This window comes from Ictalurus furcatus, chromosome 25 (genome assembly GCF_023375685.1).
Source record: "Ictalurus furcatus strain D&B chromosome 25, Billie_1.0, whole genome shotgun sequence".
NCBI classification, from domain to species: Eukaryota; Metazoa; Chordata; class Actinopteri; order Siluriformes; family Ictaluridae; genus Ictalurus; species Ictalurus furcatus.
In genome coordinates this window covers 6,103,986-6,125,369 of record NC_071279.1, presented here as the reverse complement: position 1 = coordinate 6,125,369, position 21,384 = coordinate 6,103,986, and the positions used below count along the sequence as shown (strand labels likewise).

Here is a 21,384-nt window from a genome sequence, read left to right as displayed (position 1 = left end):
TATTTAACTGCTCCTCGTTTTATTTTAAGAACTGTAGCAACAGCATGTTAATGGAACCTGTGGTTCAGAGGTCACATGTTCCAGAAACACATCAATAAACACACAAACTCACTCTTTACTTAAAAAAAACACTTAAGGCCTCATCTTGTGCTCACAGAGTTCTCCCTTTTGAATTTAGTAGAGTATGTGGTGTATGTTTAAAACTTTATTAAAATAATAATAATAAAAAAAATATCCAAAAGTCCAGCATGTATTTAAAAAACATAAATGCATATACTTACTTAGGAAACAAATACATGTACATTAAATTATATACTTACATAAAATGCTCATGTTAAAACACACTATAAAACTTGGTTGTTTATCTTAGGGCAGTGCTCAGAAGCAAAGAATGAACACAAAACTAAATTCTTGATATAAAATTTTGACCGTTAAAATCTGTGCAAAAAAAAATGTTGAATTTGCTCTCTTCACTTCTCATATCTCCTTTCTGGTTAGATATCCAGTGCATAATCTACTACTCCACTACTATATTAATGAGGTCAGGATATTAGTCTCGCATAGATTTTTGAGACTAGATTTTGTGTTCGAGTCTCTTCTCTACAGACTGCAGTAGAAGCTGCGAGTACTGCTCCAGCAGAGCTAGTGTCTTCTCTTCACCTTCACCAAGTGCAGTCGCCGCTGATGCAGGGGTGAGTCCTGGAACAGCCTCCAGCTCAGAGCGTGCCATGAACAGCGCCTCCATCAGCACACGATCCATCGCCTGCAGCTCTGAACCCACATTTCCAACACAGGAGCTCACCTAATCACACACACACACACACACACACACACACACACACACACACACACACACACAATCTAAACACACATTCATGGGTTCTGAAACAGGCCTTAATAAAACCACACACTGAAGGACAACAATGGACAACAAATGTTTGCTTGTCCATATATGTCAAAAAAGCCAACAATTTCTATGGGGTGTGCTTATTTTTTCCACATGACACACAAATTTTATATATTTATTTATATATATATATATATATATATATATATATATATATATATATATATATATGTGTGTGTTTGTTTATTGCCTGCTCCAATGGATAACTGCACTTACCACAGTGTAGAGCTGAGTGGCCTTCTTCACGCTATTGTACAGCTCCGCCGCAGCCTGTCTGCAAGTCTCCAGGTTCATCGAGGGCTCTGCTGGAGAACAGCAAATAGAGAAATTGGACATGGGGATGTGGAACTGTAGAAGTAGAAAAGCCGTTTCACAGCCATCTCCATAATGGTGCAGTTTACGGCTGTGACATGGACAATATGGCCCAAAATAACACTGAGATTATACCGCTGCACATTTTGGTTTTGACATCATTGGTAGGCTTATAAATCAAGGTTAGGGATCAGCTGCTATTATTTTAACACGTATTAATTGCTGGTTTTAAAAAATCATGCGATGCACAATTTATCAAATCATGCACAAAAATACATTAGTGAAATCTGTCTAAAAGAAAAATAAATAAATGCAAATTGTTAGCCATTCGTGGATTCTGCTGCATTAGTATTGAAAGTGTGAATAGCTCCAATGATGTACAATATATTGTGCTGCACTAGTAGGACTGAGTGATGATGGAATAACAACATATTTTGAGAAACAAAGTATTGTTGGTATTGGCGCTTTTACAACATTGACCAGTTTCATTATTACTTACAGCCAATCATAAACCAGAAATTACTGGATGTTTTTTGGTTGCTGGTGTGGCATGTGTGTTCTAATATCACTACGTATACACTGCATATTACTTCTCTTGTAAAACAAGATAAGAGACTTGCAGATTGATCCTACAATCAATAACGGTACATACATTACATTTAAAAAGAGACATTTAAAAGAAGCAAATCATAATAATAAACTGAAACAGTACAGATACCAGAATAATGACTAAACAAATAACTCCAACCTTGATCAGACTGGCTCTTGCAGGCCACACTGTAGGCCTGGACATCCACTAGGGGGTGTTGTGGGGTGTGGGCTGAAGTTTTAGGGCTCAGCGAGTCTTTTACAGACACGGACTGAGAGACGGGGATGGGGAACACATTCTTTGTAGGCTCCACCTGACCCTTTGTATAGCATTTATCTCCGTGTTGAACTCCAGTCTTAGTAACATTGTTTGAGAGTGCAGCAGAGTCTGTACTGGGAGTAGGTGTGGACCTGCTGGGATACTCAGATAGAGGGTTACTCATTCTTGCCGAGACACGGGCCTTGGTGATTTTAGCAGTAGGGTTTGGAGAACATCCACCATAGCTCAATCTTGGTACAGCTGGGTTGCATGGACCAGAGAGAGGGGCAGATAGAGATTGCAAAAGACTGCTGGCATGAAATGGACTGGTAGGGGATGATCCTGGGCATGGAGATGTCTGCCCACTGGACAGGTTAAGATGAAGACCTTCTTTGTGGGACATGGAGCGGCTGATTTTGGCTCTGGAGCTAGTAGTGGGACTCATGTAGGAGCGAACATTGAGACGCCGGTTAGTGTTTGGGCTTTCCCATGGCAGGGGAGACGGCAAGTCTGTGGGAGACGGGTGCCGCAATATTGAATCGTTCCTGTCTGCGAGAACCTCAGGTGTGGAAGGTCCAGGCGCTTGCTTCAAAAGGGACGTGGTTACACACTTTCGACCTTCAAAGAAAAAAAAAAAGGTTTTTTTCTGACCGATAAATGAACAAGTAAAGATAAACCTTTGTGATCTTAAAAACATCACATACTCAACATACTGTTCGCTGTTAGGCTGAGTGCCGACATGGAATTTAAAAGTGACTTGTCTGCAGGGCTTATCACCCTGGACATGCTTATTGGGCTGGTTGTATTCTGCACCCTGCAAGTTTTCCTCCTCTTGGGGGCTGAGTGTAGCTGCTCTGAACTGCACGCGTCTGCTCTCTGGTCCAAGTTCGCCCCCTGACCGTTGTCCTTCTGCAAGGGACGTACTGTGGACACCAGGGGTTTCAATACAGCAAATTTTTCAGACTTCTCGTCAGTCTTGGAGAGGAATTGGGAATGCCTCCTAACAACAAACACATGCACTGAATATCACATGCATGCAAAATCATAATCATCAGGTAATCAGGAAAGCCAGTGTGCTAATGTCAATCGTACCTGGGGGTGGAGCCATGGGAAAAGAAACACACTGAAGTGCTGCTCTGGGGTTTGGGTTCATTACCTGCTGATCGAACAAAACATAATTCAGTTAGTTACTCAACATACAATGGTGCCTGAAAGTTTGTGAACCCTTTATGTTCTATATTTCTGCATAAATATTACCTAAAACAACATCAGATTTCCTGAAAGTAGATAAGTTGAACCCAATTAGACAACCAAGACAAAGATATTATACTTGGTCATTTATTTATTTATATATTGAGGAAAATGCGCCAGTATTACATATCGGTGAGTGACAAAAGTATGTGAACCTTTGCTTGCAGTATCTGGTGTGACCCCCTTGTGCAGCAATAACTGCAACGAAACATGTCCGGTAACTAACTGTTGATCAGTCCTGCACATCGGCTTGGAGGAATTTTAACCCATTCCTCAGTACAGAACAGCTTCAACTCTGGGATGTTGATGAACTGCTTTCTTCAGGTCCTTCCACAACATTTCTATTGGATTAAGGTCAGGGCACTGACTTCGACATTCCAAAGCATTAACTTTATTCTTCTTTAACCATTCTTTGGTAGAACAACCAAAAATTCTATTTTGTTCTCATCCATCTACAAAACATTTTTCCAATACTCTTCTGGCTTGTCCACATGATCTTCAGCAAACTGCAGACAAGAAGTAATCTTTTTGGAGAGCAGTGGTTATCTCCTTGCAACCCTGCCCTGCACACCATTGTTGTTCAGTCACGGACATTAACATAAGCCAAAGTGAGAGTGGCATTTAGTTGCTTAGACATTACCCTGGGTTCCTTTGTGGCCTTGTGGACTATTACACATCTTGCTCTTGAAGTGATCGTTGTTGGTTGATCACTCCTGAGGAGGGTAACAATGGTCTTAAATTTCCTCCCTTTGTACACATCTGTCTGACTGTGGATTGGTGGAGTCCAAACTCTTTTCCAGCCTGATGAGCATCAACAATTCTTTTTCTGAGGTCCTCAGAAATCTTTGTTCATGCCATGATACACTTCCACAGACATGTGTTGTGAAGATCAGACTTTGATAGATCCTGGTTCTTTATATAAAACGGGGTGATCACTCACCTCATACCTGATCGTCATCCCATTGATTGAAAACACCAGACTCCATTTTCACCTTCAAATTAAACTGCTAATCCTAGAGGTTCACATACGTTTTCCACGTTCAGATCATTTTCCTCAATAAATAAATCACCAAGTATAATATTTTTGTCCCACTTGTTTAATTGGTTTCTCGTTATCTACTTTTAGGACTTGTGTGAAAATCTAATGTTTAGGTCATATTTATGCAGATATATAAAACATTCTAAAAGGTTCAAAAACCTTCAATCACCACTATAGATGGTAAAACAATAAACATCAGAATTTACACATGCATACACAATATGTAGATTTTAAAATCATCGCTACCCGTGTCGTTGGTGTCAGCCAGTGTCTCAAAGTGTTTCTTGAGGAAACTCTCTTGTTCAGGGCTCTCTGGTTGGTGAAATGGCCTTCCCCTTGCCACCTCATCATCATCCTCATCATTGCTGAATGGCTCAGGATCATCTGAGCCTGAGAGCGAGAGGGGGGGAAAGAAAAAAAAAAAAAAAAACCCCAAAAACATGACACTCAGCATTATAAACAGGTCTATTGAGGTTGAGTAATCTAGCTCTATGGACATCCTGATCACTGTGACATTTGTAAAGGAAAGTTTATTCCCCCAACCCAATTCTATACATGATATCTGTAGCGTGTGGAATTACTGCAGATTTTTATACATTCCCCTGTGCTGTACAATAAATATGAAACTCATATACTTAAACCTTATTTATAATTGAAGTTTAAAGGCAGTTGTTGGGGAAATATAAGGAAATGTGTGTGGCACCATGGGAAAACCCTTTACATAGTCAAACATTACCATTTACTGCTCTATATAGTTCTGAAAACCACGGGATTATGTATTTTGCACGGATCTCAATTAAGAAAAGTTGGAGCATTTTTATAAAAAGTTGCCATTGTATAGCATGGTTTTAGATCTGTATGCAGACTGAACATTTGTCCTGCTGTGTTTATTAAACTGGCTTCTTACCCAATGTGATCTTTGCAAAAAGATAGCCTAGGCAAAATGTAATAAGACATTTCCCTGCTGCTTTGGTGAAATATATTTATGGCTTTCTAACGCCGAGTTGTCAAAGTATATTATATGCACAACAAATAGTTTTAACCAAAATCTGCCACTGTGACTTTTCTTCCCAGGTTTTTACCACCCGCCCCCCCAGACTGCCACGCATATATCGTAATGCATGTTTATAGAATTCCTTAAAAGTATTTGTATATTAAATCTGATCATAATCATGTAGTACAGGACTATGCTGTATATTGAGAATGGGCTGAAACACTACACTTAAGTAAAAATTCAAAGACAATTAAGTATTCAAAGTCAACTTTTAAAAGTTGCCATTTTCCCTTTAGCAAGCTTTTTGAATAGTGTAGCCTGAACAAATATGACTTTGTGCTTATCGCTAGTTTGTGTAGTATGTGGTCTATAAGTATAGAAATCCTGTGAAAGATCAAAAAGATGCCTTTAAATCGGAGCAAAAAGGAACACAATTTGTTCTTTTGGTAATAAAATAAATATACTCAAAACTTGCACAATATTCTGGTGCAGAATGTACAAACCAAAGCATGGAAAATCAAAATACGGGTTTCTTTGACCAACCACAATTCATGTAAATCCGGCAAGTCAGATCAGACCATTTATTTAAAGCCATAATATTTGTTTTGGTAAGCAAAGCTCTGGACATCTGTTAGCCATGTATGAGTGAAGAATAAATATCTACAGAGAGCTTGCAGCTTTGCTTTGTGACATATGTTGGCTAATAACAGGGTGTCTAGCAGGTGGTTGTGTGAGTGGTGTTTTAATGTGCATCTTTAAGTACTCCTGTGGTTTTTCTTTGTAGTTGGGATTCTGACCTTCATAGGCCTGCTCTGGGCTGGATCCTCCACTGGCATAGCCCATGGAGCTGCCTCTATCAGGGCTGTGGCTCTCCTGGCCCTTCTCCTCCTGCACCTGGTATGCTCCAGGCAAGCTGTCAGTGCTTGGGCACAGTTCGGAACTCAGTATTACACCCTCGGGTTCAGGAGACGAGGTAGCACCCAACCAGGAAGAGTCAGGACGAGCCTGCCGCCTCTTACTCCATTTCTGAGTTAGTGTGAGAAAAATCATCATCATTAATAACATATACACAGTACCTCTCTAAGTAATCAGCTCCACTGGATGGAAGCAAAGACTTGTTACTGTGAGAAACAATGGAGTTAGTGTTATACAGGTCTTTATATCCCCCAGCCCTAGTGTGATGATAATTTCTAGTAAGCATTCATTCGTCGTCATTAACCCATATATACACTCACCATTCCCTTTATTAGGAACACCTTCGGACTAAGGCAAACATCCAATCAGCCAATTATTCAAAATCAGCCAATGCATAAAATCATGCAGACAGGTCAAAAGCTTCAAATTAAAGTTCACATCAAACATCAGAATGGGGAAAATGTGACCTCAGGGACTTTGACTGTGGTGTGGTGTGGTTGTTGGTGTCAAAACGGCTGGTGGGAAATAGCTGAATCTGAAATAGCTGATCTCCTGGGATTTTCACACACAAAAGTCTCTAGAGTTTACACAGAATGGTGCAGGGGAGAAGGGGGGGGGGGGCACCCCCACACAATCCTGTGAGTGGCAGTTTTGATGGTGGAACTGCCTCGTTTGTGAGACAGGACAGAGGCGAATGGCCAGTCTGGTTCAAGCCAGAAGGCAGCTAACTCAAGAACAGCCACTCTTTACAAATGTGGTGAGCAGAAAAGCACCTCAGAATGCACAACATGCCGACCTACAACAGCAGAAGACAACATTGGGTTCCACTCCTGTCATCCAAGAACAGCAATCTAATGTTACAGAGGGCACATGCTCACTGAAACTGCTGGATAGAAGCTCAGAAATACTTTTGATCTTTCTCCAAACCTGATCTGCACTTATATAGTGCTTTTTTTAACCTTAGCAGTTCTACAAAGTGCTTTGCACTGTTTCTCATTCACCCATTCACACAAAAATAAAGATCCTAATAAAGTGAACAGTGAGTGTATAGCCAATGTGTATTGTATACATTCCTAATGAACGCATTATAAAACAAAGGATATCATCTATGAACAACTGGACAGATTAACAGTTAGATAACAGTCTCACCATCCATCAATTAACTATTAACAACAACAACAACAACAACAATCTCTTACTGTAATCGATCAGTGCATTATGGAAGTAGATGTGTAGTGAACTCACAGTGTCTTTGTGCAGGCTGGCAGTGCTGCTGCAGGCCTGGTCGCTGAGCTGGCCTGTCGAGCCCCTTAGGGGAGAGCCGGGCTTAGAAAATGACTCAAACTGATGAAGTTCCAGCATGGACTTCACCATCAGCTCAAATGAGCCTATCCTACAGTTCCAGCGTTTTCTCCTGTGTGGAACCTCGGGCAAAGATTGCTCAGACACGCTGGAACCTGTAGACGACTCCTGGAACTACACCATACAAAACAATAGGAACAGTAGTTGGAGCTAGCTGGTTTTCCAATAACAGCACAAAGTGTTTTATTCCTCTTATACTTCAGCAAACTGACTTTTTAGGATAGCAGGCAAAAACATATCATGATACTTAAAAAACGTGAATCACAATAAATAAGTTCTCCGACAAGTGACTTTTAAAATTATTTTCTCTTTTACATCTTCAAAAATCTGCAAAATACATGGTCAGAAATGGTCACACAAAAACAAATACATAAAAGTGTGTGGGGAAAAAAAAAAAAACAAAGTGTGTGATTGAAATGCAATCCCTTCTGACCTTCGAGGAGTCCCAGTCATTCATGTCATCAGAAGCACCTGTGGTAAAGCAAAATCAATAATGACATCCTGAATGACCGCATTTAAATATACAGAGTTAGTGAAGCGCGTGACTGGGTTACCCTGATCCTCTTCTAATGATGTTTGGTGCAGATCATGGTAATCTGGGGTCTGGATATCCTCAAATGTTTCTTCATTGTAGTCTTCCTCACTCTCTGAGGAGTAGGTCAATAGAGACAGGGTGCTGTGCATCGCCAGGCTGCTTGTAGAGGCCCGTCTGAAACGTACCAAGCTCGTAAGCCACAAAAGATCCTCAACAGGCTCATTCAAGTCAAATTAAAAAGCTGTACTGCAAAACTGTATTGGTGTACCTGATCAATGAATCTGCAAAAGCTGGGCCGCTCGTAGCGTGCGTGAACCGATCCAGCCGCTCCCTCATGTTCATGCTCAACTCAGGAGCAAGACGCCATATAAAGATACAGCTACAACACACAGCACACATCAGTCTGGCACACACATGGAGAAACAAACTGTAGCTTCAAACATGATGGACAGTTACCAAACCCACGGTCCTACCTATCTCCCGAGGCCGAGATCAGATGCCTGCAGTCACTTGTGAATTTAATGCCGGTTATGATTTCTGCCAACAGACCGATAGAGAAAACATTACCTACTATCAACTTGTGTTTTCTTTCGAATCATTAAAGGAATATGCACTTTATAGTATTTACTTCATTATTTAAACAGTCACAAAGCAGCTTTACAGAAGTTCAGATGTACATTTACGGGAAAGCATTCTCAATTGGGCAAAAAAAATCTAACACACTAGAAATGTAATAAAATCAAATTTTCCTCTTTTCCCACATAACTAAGCCCAGACAAGTTTGGTGCCATTTGCTTCTTTAGCTCACTATGGCTCCAGTGCAATATTATAATACCAAAACATGCTTTGACTGATCAGTTACATTTGACAAAGTAAAAAACTGCACATATTATTATATATATATATATATATATATATATATATATATATATATATATATATATATATATAAAAAAAAACACATACACTAACAGTCAAAAGTTTGGAGACACTCGACTGAAATGTTTCTCATGATCTTAAAAACCTTTTGATCTGAAGGTGTATGATTAAATGTTTGAAATTCATGATGTAGACAAAAATATAATGCCAACATATTCGTTTCTTTCATTAGAAAACTAACATTTTATTTACTAATAAATTATTTTATTAAATGGATGACTCGGAGCGAAATATTCCGAAAGCAGCCGATAAGTGTGCAGCATAGGTGTGAACTCCTTTAATACTGTTTAAAAAGCATCTCAGGGAAATTCCTCAAAATATTGTTTGAGAACAATACATTTCTGGAAATTCTAGGCCAAAAAAAAAAAAAAAAAAAAAAAAAAAAGTGTCTATTCGAAGATGCTAAAATATTAAATTATTTAGATTTATTTTAGATTTTTTTCTCACAACATAATTCCCATAGTTCCATTTGTGTTACTCCAGAATTTTGATGACTATTATTATTCTAAAATGTGGAAAATAAATAAAGAATGAGTGCGTCTAACTTTTGACCGTTAACATGCATGTATTTTTTATATGGGAGAAAATTAATACTAAACGGTTACTTTTATCAGATCAATTTAAGACAGCACATTAATCAAGACCTCCCAATTTGTCATCGATAAGCTAAAAAAATCTAACCAATTCTTAAATGTTAAGCAGCTATGCCGGTGTTTACCCGAGTGGCCGAACGCAGCAGCCAGACACTCTCCGGTTCGGAAGTCAAACAGGCTGAGATTCTTATCTGAGCAGCTGGTGGCCACGTAGAGGCCAGACGGGTCCATCTGAACCTGTAAAACATATACATGATGTTAAATGTAAAATGCCTACAATGTACAGACATTCTTTCAGTAAGATGTGTGATGTGATGAAGGCCGACGTACCCGGAGAAGGCTGCCGTCTTCGGCCCGAGAGCCCTTAAAGGACATTTTCTGTTTCCCACTGTTTATGTTAAACACTCTGCCAGATGAAAATCACATTAAGATTGTATGTGCAGTTTATAGATAAAGAGAAAATGTGCTTGAACATGCTTTAAAATGTCAATGGGAGCAGATTGGAGAGTACGTATGAACAAATTCACCTGACGTGTCGGTCCTGACAGCCTACAGCTGCATACTTGCAGGTGGGATCCACGTTCATGTCATGAAGAGAGCTCTTTCGCACCACGTGGTGTGTGCGTTTAAATTTGACTCCTCTGAAAGTCTGTACGTAGAAAAATAAATAAATAAATAAAAATATGAGATACAGTTTCTAAGTGCTTATAGGCCTAGATTAATCATATAATTTTTAAAGAGAATTTAAAAACAACTTGATCCCTTTTCCCTAAAGGTTACGCACATGGCATGCATAGCATCAACAAACAGGTTGGGCTTATAGGTTAATAACTTCAAAAAGCACCTTTTAATGAACATTTGGAAGGTACTACAATAATACAGTCACGTCTTAATGGAATCCCTATAAGGAAGGAACCTTCTGAACTAAACAGGACTTCTGGAACTGGAACGAGAACTGAAAATTTGTCACCAATAATGGTGTAATGAAATATCTCCACACTCTACAAACTACTGGTAAGCCAAAGTGCACTCACCCTGTGGGCAGTGCGGAAGTACACACTCTTATCGGCTCCACAGCTGATCATCCTCACCTTCCCCTCATTGGCTGCAGAGGTCAGAATCCACAACAAGCAGAAAGAGTAAATAAAGAAACGGAGATCATATGCGAGAGTAAAAATATTCCACAAGTAGAATTATAGGATGTTATTGTCATGAGAGGAATTCATTATGTCACTCATTATGATACTTGCTTGAAAATCATTTAAACATGGAGCAGAACACAGAGCTATGTACCCTCATGCAACACCATCTTTTAGAGACGATCGATAGTATTTATCAGGAAATCAAAACTATTACTGCTGATTTACAGTCCACATGTACACGTGCCAAATATCAACTGAATGTCTGACCAGCGAAGCGGACAGCTGTGATGGAGGAGGAATGCTCATCCAGGGTCTGCAGTAGACTGTAATCTTCCTCAACGTCCAGTACACGAATCAGGCGATCTCGACCCGCCGTCGCCAACAGTTTCATTCCTTACAGATCGCAAACAAACACGTGCAGAGGTCAATCCTAATGAGACTATGCCAAACTCTCAGCTTTGCGTTTGTAGTGTACACCCAAACAGCACCACATGCATACAGACCTGTCTCAGGTTTGGAGTACTCCATGCACAGGATCTCGGAGTCATGCACCTCTACCTTAAGAACCTCCTCCATAGTGTTAAGCTCATGAATTCTACAAGATACAAAATGCTCGAGTTTAAAGTTAATAGGAATATTACAGAGGAACAAAAACATGCATTTGCTGTGATGGAGGAAAATGAAATTATGCTTTAAAAAGCCACAAGCAGTTATACTGGGAGGGGGGGGAGAAGAGATCTAAATGAATCAAAATGCATAATTGCTCTATAATTGCACCTTGACATTTTAAATCAAAACAATATCAAACTGTGAGATCCCTGAAAAGCCCCATTCCTACCAAGCAAGGGAAATCTGACGGCCAGAACTAAACTGATGAAAAGTTCACTACCTTAATGTGCCATTCTGGTCTCCTGAGGCCAGATGTTTGCCATCTGGACTCACACAGATGGTTCTGATGCCCGTTCGGCTCTCTGCAGGCTGCTCCTCTGGCTTCTCTGTGCAGCTGGTGCCTGTTCCCTCAGTGTCCAGCAGGCACGTGCTGTTACTAGCTGTATAAATCACCTTCCGAAGATCCTATTTAGTGGCAGGACAATGTCAAACATGAGAATTGTGAAAATCTCTGGCAGTCACTGACCATTACAAGACAATAGAAAATCTTTTATCTGTATACTCTTGGGCCTGAAAAAAAAAAAAAAAAAAAAATGTGTCCTACTTTCAGCAAAACTACTGAAAAGTGCAAGAGTGTCCATAATTCACTGTTTTAATGCTACAGCGCCACCATCTGGACAAAAGACAAAACTGTGGGCAAACATGTGCGTTACAGGTACACAATGGATTACAGAAGTAAACAGCAGACTCACACTGCTGAGAAGATTGCTATTGGCTGGGTTGATCTGTGGCTCTGTGCTCCACATGCGGACTGTGCTGTCTGCAGAGCAGCTGAAGAACAACCCTGAAGAAGTGAGCCCTGTCAGAGGTTCCTCTTTAGCTCCAGGGTGTATCTGAAAAACAGCATTGCCACATCATTCACAGGATGAGATCATACAGCGTTGAGAAACTGCAGAGCAAGTGCTGTAAAGCAGAGTCGAGGCATATTTTATGTTTGTCTGCATTTGTATTAGCTCTAATGAGTGCCCAGTGTCAGCAATTTGTAACAGCTAGAGGTAAAGCTGAAACTTATTTTTTGACACAGCTTCACAGTAACATGACAAGTTGCCTTCTTATTGTCGTATTAATTTCAAAGGAGGGGAAAAAAAAAAGAGAGAATAGTCAGGGGATAACTGATTACAGCAATCACAGAAGCTAGCTTGCTCATGGATGTCCTACAATGTTAAATTGAAATATTAATGGATAAAAAACAAAATAATTCTGTAATTGTTTAATAAATATCTTAAAATGTAGTGTTGGCAATGTACTGTAGTATAAGAGAAACACTTCAGGGAAAGCTGCTATTGGAAAATAATCTAGACTTTTGGGCTAATAACAGCATCACACCATCCTGGTGTTGATTATTTTCCTAGAACATCAAGCCCTGTTGTGTTTTATTCCTTATATAACTGGATAAATTGATTGTGTTAAATATGTGTAACTCTTGCACCTGCCCATAATGCTTTGGAAGACAGCTTGTACCAACCTGGAAAAAGTGCTACATCTAATCTACCCTGCAAACAGCAACCTAGAACCTAAATGAACTATGGGTTTAGCCCACTGCCCGCCCCAAAATGTACCTGCACGTCCCACACCCAGGCAGAGTGGTAGAGACCAGAGTACACTTTTCCCACTCTCCGCAAATCTTGAACGTCCCACACATACAAGCTGTGGTCGTTATACACACACGACAGCCAGAAGTTAACAGGGTCATAGGTCACAGCTACCGAGTCAGGGTAGCGGGCATCTGGTTTGTTGGAGAACAGGTGACTGAAAATTAGAGCGAGAGAGAAAAAAAAAAAAAAAAAAAAAAAAAAAAAAAAACACACAACAGTTTAAAACATTTAGCTGGGACGGGAAATTCATTCATTCATTCATCTTCAGTAAGCACTTTATCCTGGTCATAGTCAAGGTGGATCCAGAGCCCAACACTAAGGTTTTAGATTTAAAAAGTTCTATCTACCTTTTCTTCAAACATCCCAAACAATGTGAAGGTCAGTATATAAGCACAGGCCTTTGGAATATGAACTTTACATTATAAGAAATAATCCCTATTCCCACTTTTATTTATTTTGTTGCTAAGATGCAACTGCAAAAGCTATGAGAAAGATTACCAAAAAGGTGACATCAGACAATAAGATCAAGTGTTACAATGAGACTGTGATCATGTATGCTAAGGAAATTTGACATTATGTACACACATTCTTAAAAAAAAATATATCCATCTTTTACAAATAATACTGCTTTTTCTCTAAACCAGGGTTGTCCAATCTTATCTTAGGTGGAATCAGGCGAGGCTTCTGCTTGATTGGAATGAAAACCTGCACTCACACCGGCCCATTCCGGATAAGACTGAACACCCCTGGTCTAAATGAACTGATCATGAAAAGACCCAGGCTATTTTACCATAAAATTAGTTATGATGCACGTTTGCACATCACATATAAATTGCATGTTGCTCGAGTGAAATATTCTCTGTTCATTCTCTTTATTGCAATACGTGCGCACTCCGTTGCAGCAGAAACTGATTAAAGCACAATTAGCTTGCAACAATTTCTTTACTACAACATTCACCATTTGGCCATTTAATTCCCCTACTTTGCCATCTGAGGTCACTAATTAACAAAAAAAAAAATGGGTTTAGTGTTCTTCTTACATGTCCCAGTGTGTGCATTAAAGCTGCTGTACGCAACCGATGTGTGCAATACGTAATGTTTATACATGAGGGACGGGATTCTTTTGCGCCTCTCAGGAATAAAGACCGAGTGATTTCTTCTTTTTCATGTCAGCAGATAAACACAAAGAATGACATAATGAGGAAATCATGGTTTATGTACAGTTGGACGCCTCATGGATGAGATTGCCTGATCCCACCTGGTCTGGCTTACAGCAGATACGTCTGTGCCCAGGTGATGAGGTCGAGGCAGGGTGCAGATGAAGTGCAGGTCAGATGGACTGAACACTCGCACGGTTCCGTCAGCACATGCACAGAAGATCAGCTCCTCAGTGACAAAAAGAGCACTCGCTGTACTGGTCTACAGAGTTAAATAAATATAGGAGGGGGATCACAGTGGGGTAATTAGATATTTGCATAAAGAACATCATTTGATCATTTTCTTTTAAAATGAGATATGAAGTGCCTGCTGCTGATTTTCCGTCATTCGGAACTCATTTACAGTTGAACAACCCTAATGAGAAGCAAAGAGAAAACACATGCTAGTCGATAAAAGGATTGGTGGAAAAAAACAAACAACCCCACTGGTAGGTTTTTTGGATGAACAAAGTAGAACAATAGCTGGTGTCACCATATGATTTTGAGCATTTCAAGTAAATGAAGTTCTCTTCAGGTAAAGCTGTATAAACATCCAAACATTATGCTGCGCAACACAAAGAGCTAGGTAGAGAACTTTTAGAAGGGAAGTACTGTGATACTACATGGTGCTCAAATAACTCAACTTTGAAATAAGGACATTGCACAGTACACAATCTGAGAACAAGGACTCATTGGGTCCACCAGATTATAATCTGGTATAATAAGTAGAGATAAAATTAAATCTCTGCTAGTAGCAGAGTCACCCCTTTAACAAGAAATGTTAGAAAAGACCAAAAAAAAAAACCCTCATGCATTACCCATACAGAGCTACTGAGCTCTGCAGTGAAAACGGAACAGGTTCTCTGGCACACACTCACCCGTAGGTCTACCCACTTATCCAGCATCCTCCTCTCGTTGAACTCACAGAGCAGTCCTGAAGAAGTGATGCAGAACGTACTTTCAGACTTCCCACCACGGCCACAGGCTACATCGCAGAAGTTGTTGTTCTGTAACTCCCCCAACAGGCCCGAGCGCCCAAGCAGTGGAACAGGGGCTGTGAGCTGCTGTGAAGGTACGAGGTGAAGAAACGACTGATTGGGTGTTAAGCACAGAGGAAGCACTAATCCCAGGGTTGGCAGATCGATCCCTGGCCCCTCCACATGCCGGAGCGTCCCCCAGCTCTGGTGTACGAGTGTGATCGTGTGTGTGAGTGCGCATGTGTGTGAATGGGTGTATGGGAAACACTGTAAAGCACTTTGTTGAACTGCTAAGGTTTAAAGGTGCTATACAAGTGCAGACCATTTACAGTTTCCTCTTTACATCAAATTTATTTGCTTGGTGTCTGAACAGTACAAGTCTGGAGTACAAGGGAGAACAGTACAAGTCTGGAGTACAAGGGAGAACTGTATAAATCTGGAGTAAGGGGGATAAATCATAAATTTGGATTCAGGGGACATTTCGAGTCTGGGGAACACGTAAATTCAGTGTAAGGGGAAAGTGTGTAAATTTTGGAATAAGGTGAAAAGCGTGCAAATCTATAGTAAGGAGTAAAAGCCAAACTACCACATTAACATGGGAGCTTACGCTTTAGAGGACTTTCAACAGAGTCCTACAACCTCGGATGAATCACACCGAGTCAGTTTTACAGAGGAAACTTACAGAAAGCATATTTCATTCCATTACATTCAAGAAATACAGAGTACAATTAACATTTCGACCAGATGCACTCCAGCTCATCAGTAAACTATACCTTGTTGGAGTTGCAGGGTTCTAGGTACCAGTATCTGACATGTCTGTTCCCAGCGGTCACAAAGTAGGAGCTGTCCTCGGAAAAAGACACTGCCGTCACCTTACTGGACACCTTGTTAGCAGCCACCAACATGTTTTTCTGTTCGAGTAACACATCAAGAAGAGCCTCTCATTATCTGAGCTGTTCTCTGCTGTTTCGCGGACGTGGAATACGTGGCTAGTCATGTGTTTACCTTCCAGGCCCACACGTTGACACTCATGTCGTGCTGGTAGCCAATGCTAACAATGTATTTGCTGTTTGGAGAGAAGGCCACACAGGCCACTCCATACTTGTGCTCCTGTAGCTCTGCCACCTGAGAGCCATCAGCCACATCCCAAACCCGCACTGCAGGAAGGTGACCATACTGAGAAGAGAGCGAGAGAGAGAGAGATTGACCGTCATAAGATTCAGTTCAAATAACCAACATATGTTGCCGTGATGTAAAATGTCGTTTCAGTGTTTGCTCTTGCCAATCCTCTCAAGTCATTATGACCTGCTGAGGTGTTATGTTACATACACAGGTAGCGTTCTAGTTTAACGAGCAGTTTGTCTTCTTTTGTGTTTTTAGACCAATAATAATCATGTCATTTGAAAGAAGCCTTATAAAAACTGGGACTCACAACACTGCCATGCAGGTGGTCCAGCTAGGAGGATTACATTTATGTGCTTCTGAAATAAGCACACCAAAACATTTCTCTACCGACTTAACCCAACTCCTCACCCAGCTTTACAGCCACGCACCATCAGAATGTAGCTTGCAGAGAAGATATGATCGACATCGCAGATCATGTCATTATGATGAGATTGTCTCTTCTAGATTGCCATAGTGTTTTTATTTACAAATAATTACAATGTGACCTGGATTAACAACATATATTACCTCTCCTGTAACAAGATATTTGCCATCTGATGAAAAGGCTAAAGCAGTTATAGTTTTCCTGTGGAAAAAAAAAAGAAGAAGGAAAAAAAAAAAAAGTTCATGCTTGGGAAAATTATTAACTTAATACAACATTGTTAATCATGTAATCATTCAAATACATCAGTTCATTACCTGGACGTGTTGATTATGTGCTGCTGTCTGTTCTTTGTGGGGTTCAGTAGCACTACTACACACCTGGACAGACACACACACACATAAGATGTGTACACAGATGTGCCTGTGTACACATAAGATGCCTGACAAAAAGACTAAATGTGAGGTGGCCTTTGAAAACTCATTTCATTCTGCCGTGAAGGAAATCTGTCCAACAGCCAAAATTAACAGATCAGAACTGTTATTTCCTCAAAATGATGTATTAATTTTCTAACCTTGCCTGGGCTTTCGGCAAAATTTAACAAACGCAGCTGCAAAATTGTCTGTAGGCTACAAATAAAGGCAGGTATAGGTAGGTATATATCTACAGGTATATAGGTAGACAGTTTTCATGGTCATATTTATGTTTATTTTTTTTTCCTTATTATGTTAAATTGAATGCAACTGAAATGAAAAAACAGCAGTTGCATATGACAATATATTGGTGAAATTGGAATGAAATCTTTTAATAATGCAATTGTTTATGCATGTATGTAACCATGTGAAGGGTTTTCCTAGGCCGCCACACATAACCACCAAGAGGATCAGGTCACCACATCACCATACCATACAAGAAGCTTACTAAGAAATTAAAACCAGCAAGAGTTTTAAAAGGAGGTCACATTAAAAAAGATAATGGACACGTTTTAAAACCAAATGCATCCGCTTCCTTTTACTACGTAATTTAGATTTGACAGCATGATGCCTCTATTTGTTCACAGGTCCTCTACAATTGGCCAATCAGTTCTGTAGTTGGTTTCTAGAAGTACTGGCACTATATGCTAAAAAAAACCCAAACATTTTGTAACATGCATAGTCATAATGACAACTTTACTATACTGCCCACCACTAGTAAGCTGGATCTTCAAGATACAAACCCTGCCATATCGTGTCTTTCTGCTATAACAAGATATACACGACGCAGCTTCAGTCCCAACCGGTGCAAACGTTTCCAGTTATTCTCGGTCTAAAAGCAAATTCTAGTTCGGCTGAATAAATACTTGCTTTTAATTGGTCTCTTAATGGAATGCAATGACTTTACACCACACAGAGCAAAGACAATTGAAAACACAAGATCACAAGAAATCAAGCAGGCCATCAGCAGGCTCACAGTTTCCTCATGTCACTAAGGGGTGCTCTTTGCGATTAGGGTGAAGCCTGTATGTGTGAAGGACTGCCTTGCAACATTTCAGCTGACCTGCGACACTTTGTAATGGATTTGGATTGGGAATAAAACATTTGCTTCCATTATAAAACCTTACACTCACCCGGCCAGATAGGCGACAGTCCCGGAGCAAGGATCGCACGTCAGTCCACAACTTCCTGAAGTCGTGATACCAAGTACTCTCTCCAGAGTTAACTGTACAACAGGAAGATGAATTGAAAGAACTGCCAGGCTCAAAATCAGCATGGAAGGAAAGCGATATTTCACTTTGTATGAAGACATTTTCACATGTGATGCATAAACACCCATTTATGAAGGTTCCTTACTGTGAAAAATGTCAAAATAATGAATCGATCCGTCTTCAAACTTAAATGGCATTTAATAGGTAAATAGTATTAATCATGGCCAATTCGTGTTAACGTTTACACTGATCACTGTAATCACACAAGAAAACACGCTGATGCTCACCGAACTGTAGAAGCAAATGATCTAGGTGCTGATAAATAACAATGGTAGCTTTTTGGGGGGGGTAGGGGGGTTCAATCAAGGCAAAGTGACCTTCATTAGTCTTGACTGGTTGATAAAGTCCTTAATCACTGAAAGCATTTATCAGCAGCCGGCAATCAATGTCATTGATCAAGTACTCAGTGAGCATTTTTTCCCCCCACAGAGTTACTTATTCTGTCAATACTTTCAGAGTTTCAACAAGTAATCTGTACTTTTATATGTTTTTAAAGATACTTGTATACTTTTTTATATTATATAATATTAGGGTTATATTATATTGCACGGTATACCAGTACTACGGTAGTATTGTGACACTAAAGCTTCAAAATACCACTGATGCCACAGTATATCTGAAACCGTAGTATAGTCAGTACGGTAGTTTTGATTTTCCCCCGGAGACGCACCTCTCTCTCGGGCAGCTACTCTGTTCAGTGAGGGGTAGAGAGGAGCAGCACATTCATTCACTTCTAACTTTCTCCGAGTGATCATTTTACACGTAAATATAGCCGAAATCACGGCGCAGTCATTGTCTTTAACTTGTGTATGATTATTTTATCAGATGATGTCACCGTTATAAAAATCAGGATTTTGTCAGTGCAGAGCAGCAGCTTGGAAATGGCCTGGAAGTGACTGAAATATATTTGTTAAAATATATTTAACAAATATAAAAATATATTTGCTGATTTATTATTATTATTTTTTTTTTTTACTACTTTTTGTAATTTAAAAAGAATATGTTTGAATGGCATATATTGTATAGTGTTTGAACAAACAATGTACAAAAAAAAAATTGTGCTTTAAAATTCCTGGAAAGCCCTGGACATTTCATTTAAGAATCCTCTGTACGAACCGTGGTATTATATGTGTGTTTGTACCAGTAAGCGAGCTCATGCTCCCAATTTTATGATTTGTTTGGAGTTCATTTCCAAATTCAGGCTCTGAGGACAGTTTCAAAGTGCATGATTTCATTGCTCTAGGGAAAAACTGATTAAATACATGGCACATTGAATGAGTTGCCTGCCAACTGTATGATTGTTCTGGAGGTTTTCCCAGTAGCATTAATGATTATTATATTATCCACATGCTTATACTTAATAAACTTAATAAACAAAGCTGTCTACATTTCTTTTACACAATGACTGACTTCATCAACGTTTCCTTTACACATTATTGAGCACCATGAGCTGATATTTCTCTTGAAATGAAGATACAGTGAACAAAACATACCCCACCTTGTTAGTCAGGTTTTCTTTCTCCAGCCGTCGGTTCTTCTTCAGCTTTATAGACGGCGACCGCAGGAGATTTTTTATTCTGTTTTTAATACTTGAGCCCTCCATGAAACCCCTCACACACAATATATCACCTAGCCGTGTTTACAAGTGACCTCATAGGATCAAGCCGTGCCTCTGCAAGCCAAATAAACAAGAGCATGTGTTTAAAAAGCGCTTTGAAGGAGAAACATTATAAGCGCGTCCAGTAACGAGCAGGTAGTAGTGTGTATTGATTGGCTGAGGTGGGAGTCAGGTGACCAGCTGTAGCGCTTTGATGCAACCTTTCCACCTGGGATGTACCATGAAGTCAGGAGGGGGGGGGGACGAATCTGATTGGGCTTCAGTTTTCTCACGTTTAGCATACAGTAAGGATAATTACGCCGATACGTGCAAACACGCATACTAGGGTTATAACGTGATTAACGATATTAGGATTAAATTAAGTAAATGATTTAAAAAAAAACTAAGTCAACAGAACAAACTACCTTCAAAACACCGGTCATAATTACTCATACAATGCAGCCAGATTTGTTTTTGTTTGCGCTCGAGACCAGTGTTTATACACATTAGGCGTATTCCTCAGCAGATTCGACACGAATTGCAATGCTCACGTTCCCACGTGTAGATAGTGTCCCTCTTTTAATGAATCAGTTAATTAATTTGTGCCAAAAATTCTTGATAATGGCATTACTTATACTTGGCATACATCCACCCAACTGTTGCACTTCTCTCAATTTAGATGTACAGATCACATGATGAAATATATTCACTAAATGTATAATACTGATCAGCACGTGCATTTAGGGTAGATTTCACGACAGTAACAGTAACAGAAGCAGTGATGTCTTTTTCCCTCTTAATCACTTAAGGCACAATCTATCTAAGCGTCAACAAATCTTGCCATATTAATCACGTTGCCGTACATACTTTTAGGACAATTCCACTGAAAATTCTTACAATGCTAGTTATAGGGGGAAGGACATTTTATCTGATAAAACCAGCCAAAAAGCAACCTTTGTTTTTCTAATCAGGCTGTTTACAGGCGGTCACCTTCCACGTGCTGGGAGCTGACTACAGCTTTCAGATGAGGGAATTTAATGATTCGATTTGTTGGTAGATGATACATGATATAATGTTATGATGACTCCATTGACTTTTCATGAACATGAGTATAGCAACGACTGCGTGTTATTTTGCCTGTCTATTTTATGAACGGTCATAAAATATTTCAGAAACAGGTTCAAACCCAAAGTGCCCCTGCTGTATCCCACCACTTCGTGTAAA

General features: G+C 39.8%; 1 protein-coding gene across 1 annotated transcript; it reads right to left on the bottom strand.

Annotated features, from left to right (window-relative positions):
* Positions 1 to 7: 7 nt before the first annotated feature.
* LOC128601581 (mitogen-activated protein kinase-binding protein 1-like) lies at positions 8 to 21,374 on the bottom strand. Its single transcript, XM_053614883.1, has 28 exons — positions 20,062 to 21,374; positions 18,426 to 18,517; positions 17,137 to 17,199; positions 16,966 to 17,023; positions 16,279 to 16,449; positions 16,047 to 16,184; positions 15,175 to 15,357; positions 14,359 to 14,519; positions 13,030 to 13,254; positions 12,198 to 12,276; positions 11,726 to 11,910; positions 11,340 to 11,431; positions 11,104 to 11,229; positions 10,729 to 10,799; positions 10,222 to 10,343; positions 10,025 to 10,100; positions 9,729 to 9,931; positions 8,431 to 8,541; positions 8,182 to 8,336; positions 8,061 to 8,098; positions 7,430 to 7,741; positions 6,148 to 6,376; positions 4,573 to 4,935; positions 3,159 to 3,222; positions 2,780 to 3,066; positions 1,891 to 2,684; positions 1,115 to 1,342; positions 8 to 802 (listed from the first exon to the last, which is right to left on the bottom strand). The coding sequence occupies exons 1-28, from the start codon at positions 20,164 to 20,166 to the stop codon at positions 575 to 577; spliced, it is 4,959 nt and encodes a 1,652-aa protein (XP_053470858.1). The 5' UTR covers positions 20,167 to 21,374; the 3' UTR covers positions 8 to 574.
* Between the last annotated feature and the right edge of the window lie 10 nt (positions 21,375 to 21,384).

Coding starts and splice junctions, on each gene's coding strand:
- LOC128601581 (XM_053614883.1), bottom strand. CDS start 20,166: ATGGAGGGCTCAAGTATTAAAAACAGAATAAAAAATCTCCTGCGGTCG. Junction 11,230..11,339: donor GTACTCCAAACCTGAGACAG/GTCTGTATGCAT, acceptor GCGATCTGTAAG/GAATGAAACTGTTGGCGACG. Junction 8,337..8,430: donor TTTGCAGATTCATTGATCAG/GTACACCAATAC, acceptor GGTACGTTTCAG/ACGGGCCTCTACAAGCAGCC.